The sequence below is a fragment of the Patiria miniata genome, unplaced genomic scaffold, assembly GCF_015706575.1.
Source record: "Patiria miniata isolate m_02_andy unplaced genomic scaffold, ASM1570657v1 HiC_scaffold_9, whole genome shotgun sequence".
Classification (NCBI taxonomy): Eukaryota; Metazoa; Echinodermata; class Asteroidea; order Valvatida; family Asterinidae; genus Patiria; species Patiria miniata.
In genome coordinates, this window is record NW_024037076.1 from 3,560,878 (window position 1) to 3,587,395 (window position 26,518).

The window sequence follows — 26,518 nt, forward strand, 5'->3', positions numbered from 1 at the left end:
GGGAATGTACAACATTGGCTTTTGCTGCAATTTTCAGAAATAAGTGCATTTGGAGGATTTATACGTTTGAGCAAATATGGTTAAACTGACTTGTTTCACGTTTTTGGCTTGTAGATGCTGGAAAAACCAAGAAAACCAATTATAATCTTGTGGTCTGGTTCCCTGACCCCCTTAAGATGAAATGGAGCAAGTAGACTTTGGGGAATTGTGCGGTCAGAGTATCAATTTAGCTGGCTTGTACCCATTCACAGGTGAGTAATCAATTGCAAAGAAGATGTGGAATAACTAAATATAAGAAATATGGAGTAGTTTTTTAAAATAGCCAGTTTTTACCAGCGCTGGTCGGCCGACCAGCGTTGGAAAAATATAATTTTTCTTGAAAATGTCAGCACACCAGGAGCCACAATTTTAAAGGATGCTTTAAACTGTCATTCCCTAACAATCCAGTAAGGTATTTCGTGATAAGTGGATCATTTCGTTTTTTGATGTTTGCAAATGTTGTATCTTCCCTTTATTTAATGGAAGTCAAATAACTAAATTCCATTCATATAAACACAGATGACTGATCATTTCCTGGAAAAGCAAAGCACACGGGATTCCGAAAGTGCAATTCCCTTTTACAATATGCTAAATCAATTTAGATAAAATTATGACAGATCTGCCAGGTTTCTGTATTAGATTTAAAAGAAATTTTTCGTTGGGCTCGCCATACTCCAATCTCCCTGTTAAAAGTTGTTTATCCCTGCGATATTGTTTATTTTAACGTTTTATTTCGGGCAGTGTTGGTATTTCAAGGCCCCGGCATAGAAGATTTCACCGCAAAATCGGATCTGGCCGGGAGCAGTATAAGTTCACACACGTGTTCACATCCGGAGGATGGGTTAAGAACGCGAGGTGGTTTATCAGCACCGGGCACAGGCACAGACTGGCTACCGACAAAACAGCCACAAAGCCGGTGGACTTTTAGGTTAAAGCAGCCACGATCTTCCACGTTTTGGGGGGGATTGCCGTTTACGTGGACGCGCCCTTGGAAAGTTTGTGAGAAAGATTGAAACAAGTGTTTTAAAGAAACTGCTCTGCTGGACTTAACACTGTGGAAACCGCCTCAGGTGACTGGACTTTTTGTTACGAAACACAGCTGTACAGACGTTACAAAACTGTGGATTCCCGGCGCTTTTGAGGTCGAAAACCGCAACCAAAATGACACGTGCTTTTGCAATAATGCGCCAAGATCATCGCTGAAAGTTCTTCTGAAAACTTGCCTGAAAAGTGAGTGGAAAATTTTACCCGGCTGAAATGAAGTCACGAAATATAACCACAGCTCGCCCAGGAGTTCATGTTTTCAACATTAATGGTTCAAACAACCTGCGAGTGATAAAGCTTGCGGCTAGCCCAACCGAGCCATGGGACTATGACGGATTTATGTATCAGTAAGGCTTGATCCTTAAATATACACCAGTCTCACGCATTAGGAAGTAGCATTACCCAGCGTACGTGTACGTATAAGCCATATACCACGCATCGGATGCTAAGAAGCAAATACACGGTGATCCAGAGCAGCTGAGCGGATGCAACAGGTATACACACACACGAAGGTGGGACACCGCTTGTGGAGGGGAGTGTGAGAAAGGATTGGTCGAGACTGAAGCTGGGCCAGCTGCAAAAACTGACTTCTTTTCACAGAAATCACACACTTCACCTGGAGCTTTCCAGAGTTGATTCAGTTACCAGTACTTGAAGCTGGGGGGTCTTTGGGCTAGTGTCACTGTCGTCTACCCGTCTACCGTATACCGAGTACCGTTGTACTGGAAACTTCTTGTCTTAGTGCTTAATAAGCTTGCGTGTAAGTATAGGTTCCTACCTCACTTCACATCCATTCTGCCCCGATGTCGTCGGCAGGATTCGAGCGCAAGCAAGAAATGTCCCCAGCTGCATCAGGAGGAGCCAAGGAGGACGCCGAGTGCGCAGGCTGCTCCCGCGAGTCGACGGACCGCGAAATGACCGGTAGCGCAACTCTCTGTCGGCGGTCGCCGGCGGTAGGCCGCGGTTTACCGCGGTTGATTCTACAGTGGATTGTTTTACTGTCGCACATGTATTCTACGGAAGCCTTGTCAGAGTTACGCCATCAGCTGACGGACACAAGCGTAAACACGGTAATATAATTTTATAAAGTGCAATTTGTTTCCCCTTGATACCTACTTTATTGGAAATTCCACCCATATATTTTTTACAAACCCTGAAGTTCATGACCCACAATATGCTCAAATATCGAAGAGTTTGAGGGCATGCAAATCGTAATTTGGCCGGCGTAGGCAATTTCGGACCGATTTGCTGACCCTGTCTGCCATGCATGCAGCCATCTTGAGCCTGCAACTCTTTAAATAAATCCCTTCGAGGAGATTATAGTATAGAAGCAGAAGCAGAAACATGTCTATGCTGTTTCCAAACTTTTCTTTCCATCATTAAAAAAAAAAAATGTACGTGCATGGCGCTCCATAGCCTTAGAAGTATCAGTGGTCCATGGCCTGGCCATGTGCCTCAGACGATTTCCTTCCACCACGGTTTGACATCCGGTGACGTAATGTTTTCCTTTAAAACACTAGAAAGACCGTGGGAATTAATATTGTGGTATGTTGACCTTGTATACCAGAGGATATTGGAGCAAGGATTAACTAAGAAACAATCGAATCTTTTTTTTTCACTTGACACTATATCTTGGGTCTTTGATAGTATTAATTTTCCATATACGGAGTCTTATCTGAAGTTGGGTCCGGCCCCAAGCGGTCGACTTGTTCTTTTTTTTCAAGGCAGACTATAATCATAAAGAAGAGGTATTTTTCTGTGAGACAATAGGTGATAATAAATGGTTTGCCTTCTTTGGTGGTTCATCTGAAGAACGACTTCAGCAAATGCATATTTCTGGTCTGAAAACTTTGGAATTGATTTTCGGGTCGTCTTGTCCTGTCATGCCTGTCTGTGTCCTGATATAGTCAATGTCGATACTTCCATTCAGAATTTATACATTTTTCTTAATGAGTATGATGTGCCAGTGTATGGTATAAACATATATGTAAATATGTGATTTGTCACGCGAACTGGTTAATTAGAAACCCACGAGTGCCACGAAGTGAAATGAAGAAAGAATAACATGAGGTTAATATATTGTTTTAGTACATGTATACATTAAAGATGTCCGTATGAAGTTTGTTAAAATATATTTATACCGGAGTCTTATATAGCGCACGTGTCTACCAACGATTAATCAGTGCGCTGGAAATTATGTCTATGATTGAAGACAGGTAAATGAAGTTAATGAGAAATATGAGACCCATTATGTAGCGCCTTGTACTTCAAACTGAAACTTCAATAATCAAGAGGTCTTGAACATTCTTCTATGGATTTTTGAGTGGTGTTATTATTGGAAACGAACAAAATGCACGTAAAGCAAATGATCCATTTTTTTCAGGGAAGAAACCCTTCTACTCGTGGTTGTCGATGCCGATGGTTGGCCGTCCGGGGGACATACAGCACGCATGCCATTCCGCGTGCTTGCCTCGTCGGCCCGTGTTTGGGAGTTTTATTGGCAGTATAATCACTCAGTACCCCCTGAGGGGTTTAATAGGCCCAAAAATGTCCCCACACACCCCAAATAAAAATGTCAGAATTAATTCCAAGTAGTGAATGGATGTTTGTAAACAAGGTTAACTTTGTTTTGTATAACGATATTGGAGGGGCGGAGTTACATACTGCCCCCTCGCTTTGTAGTACCGCAAAGTATTACACAATTGTAAGGTATATTGTTATTTCACTTTGTACATGGTGGCTGGGATAATTTTCCATAACTACGTCTAAAGAATGGTGGATTTTTTTTTCTCCGTTCTATGTCTCGTTCAAATCAAAAGTCAACAAGTAAATATAGGCTGACTGCATGTAATGCGGCTATCAATAATTGTTTCACCCCCCCCCCCCCCCCCGTGTGCCCATGGGTGTCGCCAGGATTTTTTTCTAGAGGGGGCAAAACATAATTTTCCCAAAAAATCTTGTATTTCTCGACATATTCTCGATTTATCAGTTTTAGAGGGGGGCAGGGACATTTTGCCCCCTCCAACCCATTAAATTTACACCACTATAACTTTGCGCCTCTTTTTCATTTCTTTTTACTCTTTTTTTTCTTCCTTCCTTTTTCTTCTTTTTTTTCTTTGTTTTTTTTCCGGGGGGGGGGGGGGGCAAGCGCCCCCCCCTTGCCCCCCCCCCCTCGCGACGCCCATGCGTGTGCCCCACCCCTCGGGCAAAATTTCTCCGACATACATACGTGGGCGCACTAGTGATTGCCTTACCATCATAATACGCCAATGGTAACAATGTTTTTGAGTGGCCAAAATACCCACCCTGGGGCATGAAAAACGTGACCAAACCCCGACATCGGACCTGGGGCAGCGGGGGAGGGACATTTTGATAGGCGCATAACTTGTGAATCGGGTAGTACTATCGTATATGATCACACAGTAACGCCTATATGAATTGCACTGAAGTGCCTGCTGTGTAAATCTCAAACCGAGGAATGGAAAGACTTCATTGTCATGTTTATTTACTGCGGGGGGGGGGGGGGGGGGGGTGGTCGGCGTTCGACTCGTGTGGCATGGTACACGGGCTCGAATCCTGAAGGGGAACATGGTCCTTGTGCTCTTGAGCAAGGCACTTTACCATTATTGCTTCTTTGTCTTCGTTTTGATACCAGACGTCTGAAGGCAGCGGTTCTCAATGGACTGAGTACGGGTCGTGGACCGCTTGCAGCAGCAGCTGTGGTTACGGTATACAGTATCAAAACAGGACTTGTTCGAATCTGAGGTAAAATCCCTGCCATTCATTTTGGTGTAATTATTACTTGTCAATAATATTATTTAAGGCAAAAATTAGAAATTGGCCGAATTTGATTAAATATAAAATACATCTGCCGTTTTTGTTGTTTCGTTTTTGTTTGTACATGGTGACTACAAAAAGGAAACCCAAATAGCAGGGCAATTTTTGTGAGGAAGTTGTGCATGTAGCACTTTCAATATCTATAGTTTATAAAAGCCCAATTAAAAAGTTTTTTTTAGCACAAGAACTATTCAAATCACTCATGTACTTTTCAAGGTACGGGATTTTAAACACAACCAGCGTTAAATTTCTGGCTACGGATCACCAAAACAAGTATCTTTCAGCAAAACGAAAACACATGCATACCTATGACAATAGACCGCTTGCAGATGCGTTCGATAATCAACGCGCGAAGGCGCGCAACGCCATGTTGTGGGACAAGCGTATATCTATCTATGCACATTTTGTCCCATAACATGGCGTCGCGCACCTTCGCGCGTCAATTATCGATCGCGTCTGCAAGCGGTCTATGGACCACTGATCTCTATATAAAGACTGGATAGCTAATAAAGAGCCGCACAATGTACGAATTTGACGCCATATTGGTGAGACCGGCTGGTGATCTACAAAGGACAAGTTGCCGTCTTTATAGACAGCTTGATTTCTTTTGTAACGTCGCGGCTCACTTGACTTATATTTTGACCACCACCACTGACCAACTGACCAAGGTTTACTACAATTTTTCTAACGTAGTGGTTACTTTTATAATGCCGCAAATCACTTTTTCGGCGTTTTTTGAAATAATAATCACTACGGAAATGTGTTCCTTTTAGAACATCATAATATGTGTACGTGACCAAAATGCGCGTCAACTGTTGATACAACGCGCGCGTATTTACGCGTAGAACGTTCGTATTATACGCGGCCATCTTCGTGAGACCGGGGGCGAATTGGTCAATATGCAAAGTCTACTGTGTGAATGTTGTATGCATATCCGCTATCCAGTCTTTATATAGAGATCAGTGCTATGGACGGATCCAGTAAGCACCGCCCCATGGTATTCTGACCAATCACAGCCGTGATTTATGTCCGACATGCGTGCACAAAAATCCGACATGCGTGCGCGTGCACGCGCGTATGATGCGCGCGGCAGGAAAATGCAGTGTGTGGCAGTGGAGAGGAGCATGTGTTAATTATTTTGTCCACGTGCGCAGTGTGGGAGGGGCTTACTGGATCGGTCCATTGTTTTCGTTTTGCTGAAAGAACGCTTTCTGGAAAGAACTATAGTAATTAATTTGAAAAGTATACGTGAGTGATTTGAATTACTTTTGTACTAACAGAAAGCTTATTAATTGGGCTTTCATAATTATGATAGCTTTTGAAAGTGCTACATGCAGAAATTCATTTAAAAAAATGGTCCTGCCGTATGGGTTTCTGTTTTTTCTCACTCACCCTGTAAACGTTTGAACTGTATCTCATTATGATTTGAGACATAATTTCAAATTCTACGACTATAAAGTTGATGAACTGGCAATTTAGCCCCCACATTAAGAATAATTTCAGAGGATTTTAACGAATTTCCTAACGAGTAATTGTTTTATAATATAGGTACAATTCGTCAGCAGAACAAATTATAAAGTATTTTTGCTTTCGATGTGGCATAGTTGTTGGTTTTTTTAAAATATATTTGTATAAATTTCATAATTTTGTTAATGATGTAATTTTATTTTAATACCAATTTCATTAACTCAGTATTCCTTTGGCTTACAGAAATGGATTTATCGACGCGAGATTTTGCGTTGGTTCCGACAGGCGGTACAGAATCTGTAAAACGGACGTTGCACAGGTATGGCCTGGAAAAAGTCTCCGGTTTCTGGTATGAAGCTTGCCCCAAAAAATAGTGCGGCGACGCGGTTTTTTGTTCTTTTTACACAACTTTGTTCAAATGTCGGCTGATTGCAGATGACGCTTCGATCCCCTTAAAATTAACTCAAAATATCCCTCAGAGTGCAGCTTGAGGTGACCTCAGTAAGGCCGTAAGGCTTGAGAATATATTGAGCTAATTAAAAAGCGTTTACAGGTTTCAGATACGCGACCATTGCTCCGTCAGTCTGGCTTCCAGACGCACAATTACAAAATTACAACACTACATCTGCAAATGGTGCCCGTCTAAGTTTAGTGCAAAATATACAATGTATTGGAGCGCTAGCGCAGAGAGGCCACATCGTAACCCCATCTAAAAACACGTTAAAATTGTGCAGGAGCAGGATTCCAGTCAAATCAGTGAGTTTGGCGGTTTTGAGACATCATGTTACATTGAAAAAAAACCTTTTCAAATTTGCCAACGGGCATGGCTACGGCTAATTGTGATAGGATTAAAAAATAATGTATTATATATAATTCAAGTTTGGCAAACATTATAGCAGGCTCGTTTTGAATTAATGTGATGCCTTGAAACCTGAAAGATTCGCATGTACAAAATGTATATCTACCCCTCCTACTATAGGAGTAGAAACATGACTTTGTATATCGCCATGTTTACGAGTCCACATCCCGTCATATACCAGTTTGACAATATAATGATACTCTTTACAAAATTTTGTTACATTTTTCAACTTACCGATACTGAACCGGAAACCCCTGTCCGCTGATGAATCGAAATTTGCGACGCTACTTTTGTAGTTTTGCACAACAAAAGTATAATGACTATTGTTTGTTGCCCTAGCCTTGTCAAAGTTACATGGGATTCCGTGCCCAGATGTGCTCAGAATACACAGAGTTCGGAGTTCAGTGGAAGCCCTACTTGAGTCCTTCAGGTCAGTTTTTGTTTGCTTTTAATCTCTCTCTAAAAAAAAAACAATTAAACTCACCCATGTAGTTACATTTACTTAGTTTTTTTTCTCTCGGAGAGATCATCTTTGAGCATTTTTTTGTCAATTGCGGGCGCCCCGTTAAAAACACGTGTGGCGCGCCAGCATGCAGCAGCGCGCGCTGGATGTTTACGTTACGTGTGTGTCTCTTCATTCATGTCGTTTGTGTTACTGTTAGGCGTGTATATGTGAAACAATAGGATATTTATGTGGGTAAGTGGTCCCATAATAATGCAGAGTAGGCAAGTATAACAAGAACATATTTGGCACGAATGCAGCAGGCACATGATCCACACGCCGCGCCACTTATTTTATTTTGTTGTGTACAAAGTTTATGGCATTTTCAAGCGCTCGTGGGGGTGGCATTCTGGGCGATCGTGTAGTGTAGGGCCCCTGTTTTGTTTTGATCAAATTAGAGTCAAGATTATTTGTTTATTTCTCAAAAATGACCTTTTCAACCTAAAGCAGACTTCTCTCAATATTGACATCCTTTTTGTAATTTTTGAACAGTTTTTTGGGGGTAGAAATAACAATTTTCCTGCGCTGTTTATGGTTGGTGTCGTGCGATTCAGCTGCCTCGCGCACTCACCGTACATGTGTGGTGTCGCCATCTTTATTTGTGTGTTGCCTTTTGTCCTCGTACATTTTGTCATCGTCATTTTACCCCCAAATTTTCCTCAAAAAATTCAAAACCCTGCCCTTTAGTCACAAATTCATGATTATTTCTAAACAATACTTGCAATGAACATGATGAATGACAATCGTGAATATGGTAAAAAATGTTGTATAGGCGGCCTAGACTGTTTGTTTTTTAGTGTAATACAAAATTGTATTTAAATTTGTAGTTTCGGCCCAGTTTTCAATTGTCCCTTCTTTTGTTTGAAATTCCAGTGGGCCCTTGCCAAGTGTCTTGCTATGCCACCGACGAAACCAGACCAGTCTTCCGAATTCTGGACCAGTGGCTGCCGAACGGTACGCCATGTGCCAGCTACAGCGGTTGTGATTGGTGGAATCGGGCCGGCCGATCGCAGGGGATTTGCCTGCAGGGTCAATGCTCGGTGAGTCGGTCGACACAATTATAAGATATTTAAAAAGAAAGGATGGGAACAAACTAAAAATTGGGAATTGACCCTTCCTGTCAATCTAGCAATGCTCATCGACCAATCACATCATTACTTACGGTCAGGTGACCATGGTAGCTCAATGAAATTATTGGAACCAATTTACAAAATGTTATCATGAAAATGTTCATTTTCCAACTCGCCCACTTTGAAGGTTGCCCCACTTTCATTTTCCGATATTAAACCCCTCCACTTTTTGACCAGGGGTGGATCTTTGGACATAGGATAATTTCCCCCTCCCCCCCCCCCCTTCAGCCTACAGTTTTTGTTGTGAGAAACAAAAAATGCTGATTATCTAACTTTGAGGTCAAGGGCACAAGTTATATGATGTGCACATATTTCATGTACTGCAACCTGTGGTGCGTGCTGTGGCCATGCGTGTTGTGCCCTTGAGTAAGGCGCTTCACCTCGAATACTCCTCTTAGGTATAGCAGACCAGTAAATAAACTTCATAGACCCCAATGGTAAATGCTCCCACTTCAAAAATTCGGGAAAAATACTTACAACTCTCCAAGGTGTTCGAGACACACATCAAATTAAAGCTTATTTCATCATCTTTCATTTTCTGTTCAATTTACGGGGGGTCAACTGATGACTTTTAGGAGAAATTTCAATCTGAAGACGATCACCCCTGAAAATAGTCCTAAAGCCCATCGCCATTTTGAAAACCGATGCCTACACTCCATTGCAAAATAGAGCGCTTTTAGGGTCTAAATTACATCCAATTTACACAGAACTACAAGTTCACAGTCCTGTGCACGGCTTCCACCCATATTTTTTACAAACCCTCAAATTCATGGTACACAGCATGCTCAAAACCGAAGATTTTTAGGGCATACAAATCGCAATTTGGCCGGCGCAGGCAATTTCGGACCGATTTACTGGTCTGCACCCTCTTAACCCAAGTTTTAAATGGGTACCGGCATTATCCAATGCTGGGAAGGTAACAGACTCGCTGTTGAGGAGGTGTGGCAATCCCCCCACAGCAGCAGCGTTACATTGAGTCTGCTCCAGTAGTGGTGATAGCGCCCTCATGAGCCCACGGCGATTCGCGCCGTCCCCATTTCTGGTGTCCGTCTTCTCAAGATGCATGTTGCATTTTGCTTTAAAAATATCTCCTTCACTTGACAAGTTGGTGTTGCAGTCGCAGCAGGAGTGAACCCCTGTCCTTAAAGGGAATGTACATCATTGGCTTTTGCTGTAATTTTCAGAAATGAACTATTTGAGAGGTTAGTATAATAGATCAAATATTGTTACACTGACATTTTTGAAATTTGGTGTTCCAAAAGGTTGGAAAAACCAAGAAAAACAAAAATGTTCAAGTAGTCTGGTTCCCTGACTCCACAAAAGATAAAATGGATCAGTTTATAGATGATGGGAAATTGTAAGGCAAGGGAACCAGTCTAGCTGGCCTGCACCCGTTCATGACCATGTAACCAATAGCAAACAAAATTTGGACTGAAAAAAATGGTAAATTTGGAGCAGTAGTTGAAAAATAGTTAGGTTTTTCCAACGCTGGTCGACCGACCACCGTTGGAAATGTTTACAAAAATACCATTTTCTTGAAAACGACTTCACACCAGGTGCCATAATTTTACAAGATGCTTGAGACTGTCATTTACCAACATCCTAGTAGGGTATTTCGTAAAAACTTGGTAGTTTTATTTTTCGATGTTTGCAAATGTTGTATATTCCCTTTAATACTGGCGCCGGCCCAATCCCTTTGAAAGAAAGATGGGTATTTCGTCCTGTGAACTCAGGTCCGTCCCTTTTAGTACCTGTCCTGTAATGGCCCATTGTTGTGGGGTCCCCCTTCCCATTTTTCGAATTTCCACAGCCAGGAAACTTGAGGATTTTTGGTCATCCCCTTCCCTTCCACCCCGCACTGACACAGATTTAGACCACTGGTTTTGCCCTTTATCTGCAGGATGTTGGTTGTGACGGAATCGTTAACTCCACCAAGGTTCTGGACGCATGCGGCGTTTGTGGTGGGGACCGGGCAGGTTGTCGTGTCGTCTCCGGCAAATTCTCAGAGATTCAACAAGATGGTGAGCATCGTTTTTAAAATCCGGTTTAAATTTCAATCTAATATCAGTTCATTCTGTTAGTGGCTAAGTAACATTTGTCTAAAGAGGGCTACAATATAATTATTAACCCTTACTCTCTGAGGGTAGTTTACTGCATGTCAGTTGGTTATGCCAATGCCCTCCAGCTGCAGTTTATTGGCAGATAGTTTGTCTTAACAGTGAAGGCTCCAGTTGGCAGGAGTTGGAGGCCCTGGAGGGTGCCTGATACTGACCAGCTGGGGGCACTCACTTTGTTATCAGAGGACTCTCATTGTTCTCTGTGGCATGTATTGGAGTGCCTGTCCAGTTACCCTTGAAATGACATGGCAGATATTGGAGGGCCGTGCAAAAAACATAGGAGATTTTCTTGAGGCACATATTGGCATGCGTTGGAGGGTCTAGTAGGGTAAGGGTTAATCTCAACCGATTTGTACAATTTGAAGATAAAAAGTGGAGACAAAAATCTCAATTTTCAAAGAGGCTTGGGGAAATGGATTTGGCAATTTCAGAGCTTACAAAATTGGAAATTATTATTAGTATAAATTATTATTAGGCGAAGTAAAAAAACCAACAAGTTTCTCGCCCCCGCCCGCTTCCTTTTTGGAGGCCGCCTGGATTTTTTTATTATTTTTTTATTTTTGAAAAATGTAGTAGAAAAACTCCGAAAAAGTCTACAAATTCATCGGAAAATAAATACCAATACCAATACAACTCTAAATGACACTGTAAATATGTTCAGTTCTCTTATCCAACTTGTCTTTCATCTTTAAAAGTGTCTTTGAACAGTGGAACACCAACGGTTGCAGGAAATTTTGAAAAGGCGGTCATCTTGAAAAAAATAAAAAATAAAAAGCCCTGCTTCCTCCCTTTTTTCAAAAACCCCGGACGAGAAACTATTTTTTTTTTTACTCGGCCTTATAATTAATTATTATTATTGTAAAGCATTAACTAGTTCACGTCGGATGACGAGTATACATGCAAAGGTATTCACGCAAAGGTATTCGGAACGGATGACGGATAAATACGCAACGAGCGAGGCAGGAAATATATGTCACGACCCGTTCACAGCAAGCGAGGCCGGAAAGCTTGTGACTTGACTTCGGACTGGATGGCTTCTGATGGACCTATGAGGGATAACAACACTGATTGATTGCATAATTTCAGCGCTACTCTTTTGTTGTTTTTGTTTCAGTTTACACAGAGGTGGTCGAGATTCCAGCAGGTGCCTTCAACATTAGGGTCTACGAAATGGAGAAAACCAGAAATCACTTGGGTATGTTTGAAAATAAAAACCAACTTTCCCCTGAGGAATACGAAATACTCAAAATAGTCACATGAAATGTATTTATTTTATCTTTTTTTTTCTTGTAATGTAAGCAAGGGTTGCTCAAAAGTGGTCTAGGCACTGTAGCTCGCAAGCCTGGAGAAACCTGTAGAGAGGAGACAGTGATAAGAAATTACAGTTTTAGAGGTGGGAGGAAAAGCCCAGAAGAACATTCTGGGTTAATCCACTGAATCTGAACACCCAATCCACATGTGGACCAGGGCAGGAATCGAACCCGGACCACAGCGGTGGAAGGCGAGGAAAGTAACCACCGCACCAACCGGACTCCCTATAAATGTGATACTTGATGACATAATCCTGATGTTATTGTCTGTCAACTCTCATCCCACGTCATTTTATTTGGGAATTGTTTAAAACAGGGGCCAGAATTGTGCGTTGAACAAAAAACTTTGTTATCGTACCGAAAAAGAAATGGAAAAATATACAAAATCTGAACAGAAACAAGAGCTGTTTCAGCAATAATCTGATATTTGCTGTAACTCTGTTTGAACTTGCAGCCATCAAGGATGAGACAGGAACACCAGTCTTAAACAGCATATTTGAAATCAGTAGCCCAGGTCGTTACGAGGTGGCCGGCACCACAGCGATCTACAAACGCTGCGGCATCAGTCGATACAGTCCTGGTCACTATGAAGAAATCAGCATACCGGGAACTACAAGTGCCAAGATTATCATTTTGGTGAATTCCTTAACCTCATTCCGAACCTCCCACCACCCCCACCTGCTGCGCCACTTGCACCCCCCCTCCCCCCCCCCACTCATCCCAAACTCCAACCCCTCACCGCCACCTCCACCGCCAACCCCAAGCCTCCCTCTGCCATCCACCCCCACCAACCAACTCACCATTAAGCCCATCCCCCTCACTCCCACCCCTACCCTGTCCCCACCCCACCCTACCCTCACCCCACCCTACCCTCACCCCACCCCCACCCTACCCTCACCTCACCTCACCCCCACCCTACCCTCACCTCACCTCACCTCACCCCCACCCTACCCTCACCCCACCCCCACCCTACCCTCACCTCATTTCACCCCCACCCTACCCTCACCTCATTTCACCCCACCCTACCCTCACCCCACCCCCACTCTACCCTCACCCCACCCCCACTCTACCCTCACCCCACCCAAACCTACCCTCACCCCAACCTACCGTCATCCCACCCCAACCCCAATCCCAACCCCATCTCACTCGCCCACACCCACACCCCCACCCACTCACACAATTGTTTAAAGACCTTCAATCATGGACCCCCTATTGTCCCTCTTTTGTTTGTACTAGAACCTTTTAGGAAGACCTGCCATATGTTTTGTACCAGATCGGGAATTCTGGAATTGTGGACCCTATTGTCCTCTATTGTTCAACATCCCCTATAGAATGCAAAAACAAACCCACCCTATAACCCACCCCTACCACATCCCTCACCCCAACCACTGATCTCTATATAAAGACTGGATAGCGGATATCCATACAACATTCACACAGTAGACTTTGCATATTGACCAATTCACCCCCGGCCTCACGAAGATGGCCGCGCATAATACGAACGTTCTACGCTCATATACAGCGCGCGTTGTATCAACAGTTGACGCGCATTTTGATCACGTACACATGTTATGATGTTCTAAAAAGGACACATTTCCGTAGTGATTATTATTTCCAAAACGCCGAAAAAGTGAACTGCGGCTTTAAAAAAGTAAACCATGTAAACCAAAAGTAAACCGTTGTAAACCTTGGTCAGTGGTGGTGGTCAAAATATAAGTCAAGTGAACCGCGATGTTACAAAAGAAATCATGCTGTCTATAAAGACGGCAACTTGTCCTTTGTAGATCACTAGCCGTTCTCACCGGTCTCACCAATATGGCGTCAGATTCATTCATTGTGCGGCTCTTTATCCGCTATCCAGTCTTTATATAGAGATCAGTGACCCCAACCCCCAGCCCAATCCCCACCCACTGTCACCACATCCCCACCCGATAGATGTTGTTTCAACTTGAGACCATGAGTGATAAAACAATTGCAAAACAAAAATCAGGCCAAGTAACTTACCATATTGTCAACATAATTCTCCAATGTATTTCCAATGCAATACTTAAGGAGAATTTCACAAGTTTTAGGTCTTAATTCCAATTTATAATTTTTTTGGTGAACAGCTCAGAAAAGATGGTGTATTCAGTAGTCTGGTGGCATGATTGTGTAGAGAGTATATTTAATTTTACACTTGGTACCAGACATTTTATTGGACGTATTTCAACCAATACCCAAGCTTTGGCTTTTTTTGGTCTCCGTTATTTTATGCGTGGTTCTTTATTCGATATCCCTGCAGATGGTGTATACACGAAAATATTCACAGGCCAACATCGCTTACCGATACAGTCTTTCATTGCCAAGCCCAAAAACACTTTCCACATCTGCAACGCTTACAACAGCTACCACTTCGGAAATACCAGACGTCATCACAGACTTGGGTACTACGTTAAGGCATGATGGGGAAGATTCAACCGGTTCCCCGCGTGTGGGAACAGGGAACCAGGATATGCACAATGTAGTGGCTGTCAAGACGCTGTCGTACAGGGACGATGAAGTACAAGGTACCGATGAAGTGCAGGGTTCCGACGAACAACTGCCGTCGTTCCCCCAGGAGGATAGCACCGTCGCCAATTCAGGCCGCAGTGCAACTCCAACAGCACAGCAGAACACATCCGCAGAGTTTAAAGAACCTACGATTGTGGGGAAGACGGAAAGTTATCTTGAAATTCAAAACGTATCCCAGGAGTTTCAGCAAACGGTCGATCGGACAGTCTCAGGAGAATCGCATGTGAACTTCCTCCCCTGGAGCCAAAATTCAAGTCTGCATCAGGGGAAGCCTTCGGTGCTGGATAATCCCGTCGGTGTGTTTTCAGAAACTCAGGAAAGAGTTCTATGGGAATTGGACGGTGATCCTGAGAGGGAGGAAGATATTTTACCAGTATTAGAAACATCTGGATATCTTGACGATAATCAAGGTGAAACAACCCTTGAGCCCACATCAGGATACCCCAGTAGCAACAGCCGTCTTCCCGAGAATAGCAGTCAAGTTATTTCAGACACTGCTGAATCGCATTTTCCCCTGGAATCAGAAGAGCAAGCTAGTTCAACCGTGGCAAGCACTAGCCCGAGCTCTTCCCCTACCAGCGGGCAAATGCGCTCTTTCGAAAACGACCTTTTTGGGGATGATGATCTCCTGTACATAACTCAACAAGATTCACGGACGTCTGAGCCACCGTCTGTGGCCACGAGTATACCCCCGACCCAAACTGGGAGAACAGTCACAGCAGAAGAGCCAGAGGACTCTCAGGATTTTCCATGGAAATATGTTCCTGGTATCCCGGACTCTTCGGAGCTTCTGTTTGGGGAGGTGCCACAGATTATGGAACTGATCAACCCTTCCATGGAGAGCCAGGAACCGGCTCTGCAGCCGTCAGCGGCTGCATCTACGGCTGCCATCGTATCCAGAGGGGATATCCCTGAAGAGGAACGGACGGTCAAGCAGCGATACTTGTGGGCTCGGACTGGGGTGGCTCCATGCAGTGCCACTTGCACAAGAGGTACTTAACAGGCAGCATCCAGAAACCAGGATTGCAGAGTTGTAATCACAAGTCGGTCACAAGAGAATCACAAATTAATCACAAGTCAATTCACGAGTCCAGCCACAATTTAGGCGATTCACAATGCAGTGCACCACCAAGAGTTTGCCACGGAGAGTTCATTTTTCCCAGTGCATTGTGGGAGATGGTCGACACATTCGCAGCGCGGGACATTTGAAATTGTTTTCTTTTTTCCGGTCAGTAGCTTTGTGAGCCTATGATTCGAGTATAGATATTTGCCCTTCTCTTTTCGTTTATTAAAATGGTGTTTTTGTAAAGGTGGCAGAACGCTATGCCCCAATCTATAACAAACTAGCTCAAGTTGTCTAATGACACTCGTTCAAATGGGCCAGGTTTTGTTGATGGTAAACTTGAAAAATGGACTCTCCATGGCAGCTCTTGGTGACACACTGCATTGTGCATCGCCCGAATCGACAATGGCAATATGGCAAAGGAATGCATTTTTCACAGCTCACTTGAACTGTTGTGACATGACTTGAGACTGTCGCTAATAGATCTTGTGATTGACTTGTGATTGACTTGTGATTGACTTGTGACTGACTTGTGATTGACTTGTGATTGACTTGTGATGACTTATGATGACTTGCGATTGACTTGTGATGGACTTGTTATGACTTATGATGACTTGTGACCGACTCTATCACAATTATATGGGATGTTGTCTATAAGGCTAGTACAATGTAAGTCAGTTGATAGGGGAGTCAGTTGGTTAGTCAGTAGGGGAGTCGGTCAGTCAGTTAGTGGGTAATAATAATAATTATAGTAACTAATTCTTGTATAGTGCCAAATCCGTCAAAATTGACAAGCAAGGCCCTTCACAGAAATAAAAATGAACCAGTTAAAATTTAAGAACAAAAACTAAAAATTATACAAAGAAAAACTTTTAAAATAACTAGGTGAACAATTGAAACAAATTGTCTAAAACAGGTAGGTTAAAACAGACAGACACAGTAAAGCAACAGCGAGACGACCACGATAAAGTGACTTAGAAAAGACTTGCGCAAACAGTGGGAAACACACACCAAACGGACAGATAACAGAATTACTATTCTGGTTGATAAAAGACGGCCAAACTTTCAAGACAGACAATAAGAATGAGCTGATGGACAGACCTACAAACACATTAATGCAACAGCATGACAGCACAAGGTTAAACATTGATGCTCAAGGCGCTCTACATAAATACAAATATGTAAAATTTACTAGTTAAAGAGGTTGTGGAATGCTCGAAAACATTTCCCTCATTTTTTGGGTATATGTAGCCTAAGGTGTGATGAAATAAAAACAACTTTTGTTTCTGTCATGAAATGAGTACAAAGGGTACTTTTGAGAGCTATTTTTCAGGTCCTGTTTCGACCCGAACGTGCAATTTGTGTAAAAAGCGTCGTTGCGGGCAGCAAACAAAACACAGTAAATCGTGACGTAATAAACAGGACTCGTTTATGCTACTCTGCATCGGGAGTCCTGTTTATTACGTCACGATTTACTGTGTTTTGTTTGCTGCCCGCAATGATGACTTTTACACAAATTGCACGTTCGGGTCGAAACAGGCATGACAGGACTTGAAAAACAGCTCTCAAAAGTACCTTTTGTACTCATTTTATGACAGAAACAATAGTCGTTTTTATTTCATCACACCTTAGGCTACATATACCCGAATAATGACGGAAATGTCTTCGAGCATTCCACAACCTCTTTAAAATTTAAAATACATGTGTTGGGAGTCAGTCAGTCTGTTGGTAAGACATCAATCGGGCAGTCAGTCGGGGTTACAATAAGTTGGTCAGTCAGCCAGTTGCTTGGGCAGAGGACAACAAGCTGACCCTGCAGGTCCAGCAAAACACTGATCACTACTTCAATCCATATTTTATTTTTTCTCAAGGAATGAGTCGTACTTACGCCTACTGCACACTCAACGGAGAGCAAGTTCCTGATAACTTATGCGACCCAGCGTCCAAGCCCGAAGTTGTAGAAAGGGAATGTGGCGGAAAAACGTGCGAAACAAGGTCAGTGGACAGCGCTTGAACTAAGCGTATTATTTATGATTAATTATGGTGTTTTGAAAATGCAGTTTTGTGGTTCGTGCATTCTTTCCTATAATGTCATGGCACCGGTCTAAGCCTCATGCTGATTGCCATAGACATGCATTCAAAGTCCAAAGATGACTGCAGATAACGATAGTCTTGCACCCAACCTCTCTTCATCAGATGGGCAGTGGGAAGTTGGAGTCAATGCACGGTGTCCTGCGGTACGGGAGCCGTCTACCGCACCGTCCACTGCTGGTTGATGATAGCACCAGGGCTGGATACCAGTATCAGCAACTCATATTGCAGCCAGTCTAACGTTCCGGAAAGTGTGCGTCCCTGTACTCTGAGTCCCTGCGGCCCACAGTGGCAAACATCTGATTGGTCCGAGGTCAGTTTCAACCGAGAAATTTGTATCAATTTTTACCTCATCTTCCATTTAAAGGGTCCATTAATTAACCCTCACCCTCCAAAATCCTTTAAAAACATTACATTGCATGGGCCCTTTAGCCCTCCTATGTGGAAACATGCATCTTGTGCCAAGTTGTCTGTCTTTTCAGTCAAAATCAATCAAGTGACTGGTTTTAACAGTTAAGAGCTCCCAGCCCACATAAAGCGGGATTGACTGGCTGTGACTGTTTATGTAATTTGATGCAGCTGTGCTTTGACCGTAGGTGATTGATAAGCCAGCTGTGCACTCCACTAGTCTGCTTTTGTCTGTTGACTGAATTTGACTAGTCGCAGTGCTCCCTGGAAATGCATGATCTGACTTGGTGATTAGCCTGTGTCAAGAGCATGGCAGGGGAAGGGAATTGATTTTTGACTGTCTGTGAATGTTCAGATAGCTGGAGGGTTCATGGATCACGCAGATAACAATTGGGCAATTAAACACGGGACCAAGACATTCAGATCACTTCACTCGAAAAGTAACATGACTTGGTGAGACTGGCACGCTCTATTGCCAGATTATTCCATATTTTTGATTTTATTGTTGGGCTGTAGTGCTCCGTGCAGTGTGGTGAGGGTGCGCAGACGAGAGAGGTGCGTTGTTCAGTAGAGGGAGCCACATGCAACCCAAGCATCAAGCCTGCGGCAACTAAACGCTGCTTGCTTCAGGCGTGCCCAAGTCAGTGGACGACATCGCAGTGGACCCAAGTAAGTTGCAAGTGTTTCGTGGCTTCGCAAAGTTTGTTTTGTGTTTGTTTTCTTTACTTTTGTATTGTTTTATATATATTCATGAATAACTAAAACAGTTTACCCATTACTAGTGGTCATCAAGAGCCCGTCAATATTTAGAAGAGTCAGTTTTTGACTGAACACATCACAATTTTGCACCTGGCTTAACCCTGGTATGTGGTTTTCTTTTGGTTGGTCTGATCTATTCTGTGCAGTGTCAAGGCCCATGCACCGTTCAGAATCGTCGAGTCGATTGCGTCAATCCGAGAGGAATTATCGTAACGGACAAGAATTGCGCAGCAGACAGCAAACCGTTATCCCACAGACTGTGCGGGGAAGCCTGCCCCGCTCAGTGGGTGGCTCAGGGCTATGGACCAGTGAGTATACCAAGAGGGTCATTGTTAGAAAACTGTTAAGTGCTAATTGTTGCTGCTGAGTGCTAAACACTGCTGCTGAGTGTTAAATGTGTCGGCTAAGTGCTAAATATTGCTGCTGAGTAATAAATATTGCTGCTGAGAGCAAAATATCTCAGGTAAGACCTAAATATTGCTGCTGAGTACTAAATATTGCTGCTAAGTCCTAATATTGCTGCTGAGTGCTAAATATTGATGCTGAGTGCTAAATATTCCTGCTGAGTGCTTAATATTGCTGCTGAGTGCTGAATATGTCTGCTGAGTGCTAAATTTTGCTGCTAAGTGCTAAATATTGCTTTTAAGTGCTAAACATTCCTGCTGAGTGCTAAATATTGCTGCTGAGTGCTAAATATTGCTATTGAGTGCTAAATATTGGGTCGCTCAGAGCTATGGACCAGTGAGTATTACAAGAGGGTCAATGTTACAAAACTGCTTAGCACAAAATTCTGGTGCTAGTTAGGCCACATATGAATTGCTTATCTACGGCTTGAAAATTACACACGCGCCTATGGTAGCAGCTGCAGCCTCTTCCCAAGTAATTCTGAACTGGCTATTAGAAAGAGAATAAAAACGTTTGTTGTACTTCAATCGATCATTCAGTTGACAAGTTATGGCTGTTTAAAGTTTGCACTTATTGACACATCTGAAAGAAAAATACAGAGAAAGGGGCCTTAAAGTTTCAAGTTTTAGAGTCATTCAAATGAAAGATATTTAATGTCCTAAAATAAAAAGCGCTTTGAGGCCCAAAAAAAAGTCTCCGGTTTCTGGTATGGAGCTTGCCCAAAAAGTGGTGCGGCGACGCGGCTTTTTTTTTTTTTTTACCTGATTTTTTTGCTTCAAATGTCAGCTGATGACTGCAAATGGTGCCTGACTAAACTTAGTGCAAATATATGTCCGGAGAGGCCACATAAAGCTGATTCTCGACCATAACCCCATCTAAAAACACGTTAAAATTGTGCAGCAGCAGGATTCTAGTCAAACCAGTGAGTTTGGCGGTTTTGAGACATCATCTTTCATTGAAAAAAACCTTTTTCATTTTGCCGATGCGCATGGCTACGGCGACGCGCGCGCATACCAGAAACCGGAGACTTTTTTTTTTTGGCCTTATTCCACACGTTTTATAGTATTTCTTTGAAATGTGCGATCTAGACTTGTCAAAGGCTATAAATTGCAATAAATCTGAAAATCAAAAAAGAATCTATTTCACTGTGGCCTCTGCCCAGTTCCATCTCATTTTGCAAGAACGCCTCATCACAGTTGTCTGTTTTGTTTCGCAGTGTCTTGGGGAGTGTGGATCCACCACTCGTCAGCGACGAGTGGTCTGCGCGGCCACCAGCGCCGTCAGCGGGCACATGCAGGTGCTGGTGGACTCGGTCTGCAGCGCGTCTCCGAAACCCAGCAGCGAGATGAGCTGTGAGCTTGTCAGCTGCCAACAGCAGCGGCGAGTGACGCGGCGACGACGGCAGACACCGCAGTGGTTGACAACTCCGTGGTCTGTGGTAATGCCCCTGTCAATATTTCTCAGATCTCATCGCAGCACAAAGTTTTTCATGCCAAGTTTTGTTTTAGTTTATAGATTAATCAGGGGTGTAAAATCTCAGCTCTAAAGGGAAGGTACAACATTTGCAAACATCAAAACAAAAAACAAAAATTATTACATAATTCTTTACTGGACTGTTAGGGAATGACAGTCTAACGCATCCTGTAAAATCATGGCTCCTGGTGCGCTGACATTTTTAAGTAAAGTGGTATTTTTGTATCAATTTCCAATGCTGGTCTGCCGACCAGCGATGGAGAAAACTGGCTATTTTTAAAAAACTGCTCATAATTTTTCATATTTAGTTTTTCCGCATTTTCTTTGCAATTGATTACACACCTGTAAAGGGGTACAAGCCAGCTAGATTGATTCTCTGACCTTATAATTCCCCAACATCTATAAATTGCTCCGTTTCATCTTAAGTGGGGTCAGGGAACCAGACTACAAGAACATGATAGGTTTTCTTGGTTTTTCCAGCATCCACGAACCCAAAACGTGAACAAGTCAGTGTAACAATATTTGCTTTAACATACTATTTCTCCAAATCCATTTATTTCTGAAAAGCAAATGTTGTACATTCCCTTTAAAGCTGATGTAACTTTTTTTTGGTTTTGGATTCCACTTTTTTTCCTCACTTGCTGTGTACGAAAGGATAGGAAATTTCCAAAGTTCAACTTTTTTACACACCTTTTTCAGGTGTGTTCACCTCTTTTTATATCAGTGGTCACTTAACACCCCTGATTTATGTCTTGGAATGGTGTGAAATCAATTTCAAATTTTGAGCCACTTAAAGGGCCCATAAAATGAATTTTTCTTATGCCTGGTTCACACATTCCCAATTTTTAAGCCGAATCGCTGCAGATAGCAACTCTTGAGTAAATCGAGGAAAGCATATTCCTCGCTGCCTCGGAATGATTCTGTTAGTTTGGTGAAAGATCGTTAAAGATCGGGAAGCACCCCGACAATTTGGGACATGTTCAAAATTGTCGGGGTGATTTGGAAACCAATCTCAATTCTTGGTTTATTCTTGTATTCATAACTAATTCTGGATATTCTTACGGCATTCTTACAAGTTTTTGTGTGAACAGTCCAGAATCACGCCGAATCAATACGAAGGTATCAAGAAATGTAAAAATATTATGAGAATAACTTACAGATACACCAAATCAGCATAATTCTGACTCATTCTGGATGATTCTTGAGTTATTTGTATGCGTTTCTTGACAAAATCACTACAATTCGGTATTATTCTGTACTAAATCGAAATCGTTCAGCTTGATTCAGTCTGATTCGGCTTCCAATTCGTAGATAGTTCTTGATTATTTTTGTTTCATTCCAAGTTATTCTTACAAACAAGGAATCGGGGCAAATTTCTCCCGATGCCATCAGGAATTTTTATCCGGGATAGATCGGGGTATTCGTGGCAATGATTTGGGAATATGTGAACCTAGCATTAATAAGTTAATGTTTTGTGCAACTTTCTAAGTACTCCTCTTGTATGGGAACTATAAAATTAAAAATTGTCCATGCTGTTCCGGACAACTGAGGGCGCTGTTGCTGTGTTGTCATTTCAGGAAGACACTGTTTATTTTAGGTTTTTCTGTGCAAATTGTGAACCCCAAATTTGCTTATTGAAAATATTTGCGAGAAATGTTGCTCCTTTGCTTTTAATCCTGCCGTGTACTAACTGACACACTTGTTGGTAAATTCTCGCACATTTTTACAAATTGTTGGGCATAAATCCATTGCAAATGCTCAGTTGTTGGGACTTGATTCAACCAAAAAATGGGCATTTTTTATCCAACAGTTAGTTAGCACAGACTTTAATAAATGACTTTCGAAAAATATTTATTTCGTTTTTCCCTCTTTATTTATGAACTCCAAACAAACAATGCAGCAACTCCTCAGTTTAGAAATAAATACATAACATAAAGATTCACAAATATCTCAATGTTTAATAAAAACACTCGTTGGATAAACAAAAGCCTCACTTCTAAATACTTCATCAAACTGAAGAGCTCAAATCAAAATTGAGAGTCAAAAGTAAATAAAATGGAAACTGTTGTGAATGCACCAAGAGCTGCTTTGCTTCGAATAAGCTCTCTCATGCCTGATGACGTCTACAAAACACATTTATCACCGTGCCTGTTTGAGTTTACAATTTTTTTCCGCTCTCAAATACATTATTTCTTTAACTTTACTTGTGGCAGGAGTTCTTTAAGCTTCTTACAAATAAAACGAAAAGAAAACAGCATTATCCTTTCATTAAATGTCTTATACTGTCGGACCTACAACAAAGCTTCCAAATTTGCAATCAAAACATAGTATTCTCTAATTCTGAGACTTTAGACAGCTTTTCTTGAAGCTATAGGGGAAGGAAACAGCAGTTTTCATGCACAAAGCACTTCATAACACAATGCCGCAGTACATAATGGGATCACTCAACCTTAATGCACCCAGCCGTGTAGCCTCCGCTCCAGTAACAACCTTTTAACTGCTATTCCCTTGTCTCCTATTCAAATCCGAACAAGTACTAACTGACCTGCAAAAGCGAGAGACGACCCTTGACATATTCGAACCCACGACAGCATTTGTGCAAGTCCAGTTGCCTCACCATTAAACTGGCATTTGCCTTGTCTCCCATTCGAATCCACCCAGTGCTCTGTGACGTGCGGAACCGGCCAGCGTACTAGAGAGATCACCTGTAATCGCAGACGGAACCAGCCTCGAATGGAATGCAACGAGAGCAAGAAACCAATCGGCACCGAGTCCTGTGCCATGGGCGAATGCCCGGCTGTCAATCCTAGTAAGAACCACAGATTTGCAAATTTCGGCCGAGTCCTAAGGCTAATGAAATAGATTACGAGTTTCTCATCACTCATTTATCAAATTTTGGTGCATTTTGTTTCCTTCACTATTCATTATTCATTATTTCTCATCAAAAAAAATGCAACCCTTTATTTGCAATTTAATTAACTTGTAATTTACATATACGTACACAAACTGCCATTTTGAAACTGATTTAGGGTCTAAATTAACCCAGAAATGTGGGTTTGGTCCCAATATTTGGTTTGGTGCCATGTCTTTATCTTCCGTTTATGAGACCGGCCATGTGACAGGCTCTCAACCAAAGGGAATGGGTAAACTGTCTTCGGTATTTATGAATATATCTTCAAAGTGCTTTTCCTTTTTTCCTTTTTTTCTTTGAAGCCTGTTCAGATAGTCCCGCAGCCGACTGCAACCTGATTCGTCGAGCCAACCTCTGTCGCTATGACAGCTACAAAAGATCCTGCTGTCTATCCTGCAGTTCCTGAAGAAAACCGACACATTTTTCGCAAGTATTGTAAAAAAAAAAAACCAATAACTATAATTTTTATCCAACTGACTTAAATTTAATTATGATCGTAAGTGGTATTTATGTAGTGTCTGAAACAGTAGTTAAAATTTTGTGAATGTTGACTTATAGAGATTTAGAGATGTATATACAGGGTGAGTAAAAAAAAAGAAACCCAAATGTCGGGACCATGTTTTAGTGACGTTCTGCATGTAGCACTTTCAAAATCATTTGGGATTTGTTTTTTTTTAACTCACCCTGTACATGGTTGGAAATTGGCCCAGAACGTAAGCTTTCACTTAGAATAATGAGCTCCATAACCCATCCTGTTCTGGAAATGTGGCATATTTGCATACTTTTACTTCCTTGGAGTTAGAATTACACAACCGAGAAAACAGGCTTTGAAATAGCTGGCTCTGTTGTAGATTTGGGCTTGATCGATGCACTCAAAATTGTGTTTTTTCCCCACTTTATTCATCGAAATCAACATTTCTGAGAATGAACCCCGAAACTTTTGTTAATGAAGATGTCATTCATGACAAGAAAAAAATGAAAATCACATTTTGACGAAATTTTCAGCCTCTTAGCGTTGAGAGGGTCATCACACGATAACACGCACAGCGCGACTTAATACCCTTTATTGTACAAAAACTTGTGGCGTCTCAAATGGAGACATTGCACTTTCGGAATTAAATAAGCTGTGTGCATTCACAGATCCTACACACAAGGATAAACGACTGTTCTGAACTGTAGTACAAAATGCACTGAGCGGACTAGCCTTAATTGGTTTAGACGTTTGATAACGGGCATTAATACTTAATGTTGGCTTGCAACTGCGAATTTTCCAGGTGTGCCATTGTGCCGCTTTTTTTGCATGACATCTAAAACGGAAATATTCATAAAATTGTAAGCAAAACTACTCCTTATGTCAAATATAATTGTTCGAAAATTGTTCATAATATACACTTCAGGAGATAACAGATGGTATTGTGCAGTTTTAGTCATCACAGATAAACTATTTACCCGGGAAATAAATGTCAAATTTTGAGGAGAACACCGCTTACCCAAATTTCGTTTTTAATTAGGCTTTCGTTAAAAAGTTTTTGAGAGACGTTATCCCGAACCGATGAAACAAAAGCGACATTTTTTTGTTCATTTTAAAGCTAAATATAATTGTGCTGGGCATTTACATGGTTATGTAGTTATCACTTATCAGAATTCAATAATAAGCCCAAAAACGAAGACTCATGAATATTCAGAAATATAATTCGCTGGCTTTACAGACTTTGACACCAGATCGGGCGCAGAGCCCTGCAAATTTGAAAGCCGCCGCACGCAGGGGTTTTTGTTGACAAGTATTCATGGTATTTGCCACCTGTATGGGCCGTTATCACGCTTCTAACCAGGAGTTAGGCGAGTCGTTAATCCTTGTGTGTAGGACCCGTGGTGTATTTCACGCCAAACACATGGCGTGCCCCCTAAACTTCGAGCTCTAGCAATTAGCAATGAATCACCATCGACCATTCATGCACTGAGTCTCCAATGTAGTTTCTATTTCCCCGTGGCCAGTAAAAAATGCAACATCACACTCAACCCCCCCCCCCCAATCCTGCCCTCCGTTCGATCCTGTAGTCCCCTATAATCAAATCATTTCTGCTAATATCCGAGGCACAACACAGTCGCCTGTGGGCAGCCAATCTCAAAACAACCCCGAATGGAAACAGTTCCGGAAAAAAAACCTGCCGTGTACAGCCTTACGCAGTGGAGAAAATTAACTTCAGAGAGTTTTGTCTGCGATAAATATTATATGAACAAGCAATGCAGGCAGTTGACCTTTTCAGAAAATTCATTGATAACAAAAATAAATTGCTTACTAACCTTTTTTTTAAGACTTATGAATTGTTTTTCTTATTTTGAAGAAATAGCAATTGCTTAATTTGAAAATAATTCAAAAAACTAATTTTTTGGCATCCAGTTTCACATTTTTCTTATATTTTATGAGAAAATCTGCAACTTTAAAAATCTGCAAAATATACTTTTCCAAAAATATAAAAAAAAATTGGAATTCACCCAAGTATGGGAATAAATATATTACACGGCAGATATTAATGATTTATGCAAATTAGG

At 42.0% G+C, this 26,518-nt stretch overlaps 1 protein-coding gene across 1 annotated transcript; it reads left to right on the forward strand.

Annotated features, from left to right (window-relative positions):
* Positions 1 to 774: 774 nt before the first annotated feature.
* Positions 775 to 24,561, forward strand: LOC119720319 (ADAMTS-like protein 2). Its single transcript, XM_038189960.1, has 16 exons — positions 775 to 2,153; positions 4,739 to 4,848; positions 6,631 to 6,706; positions 7,586 to 7,676; positions 8,622 to 8,788; positions 10,779 to 10,899; positions 12,110 to 12,190; positions 12,760 to 12,941; positions 14,587 to 15,847; positions 17,790 to 17,913; positions 18,115 to 18,322; positions 18,934 to 19,086; positions 19,323 to 19,484; positions 20,798 to 21,019; positions 23,716 to 23,863; positions 24,268 to 24,561. The coding sequence occupies exons 1-16, from the start codon at positions 1,887 to 1,889 to the stop codon at positions 24,369 to 24,371; spliced, it is 3,477 nt and encodes a 1,158-aa protein (XP_038045888.1). The 5' UTR covers positions 775 to 1,886; the 3' UTR covers positions 24,372 to 24,561.
* The last annotated feature ends 1,957 nt before the right edge of the window (positions 24,562 to 26,518 follow it).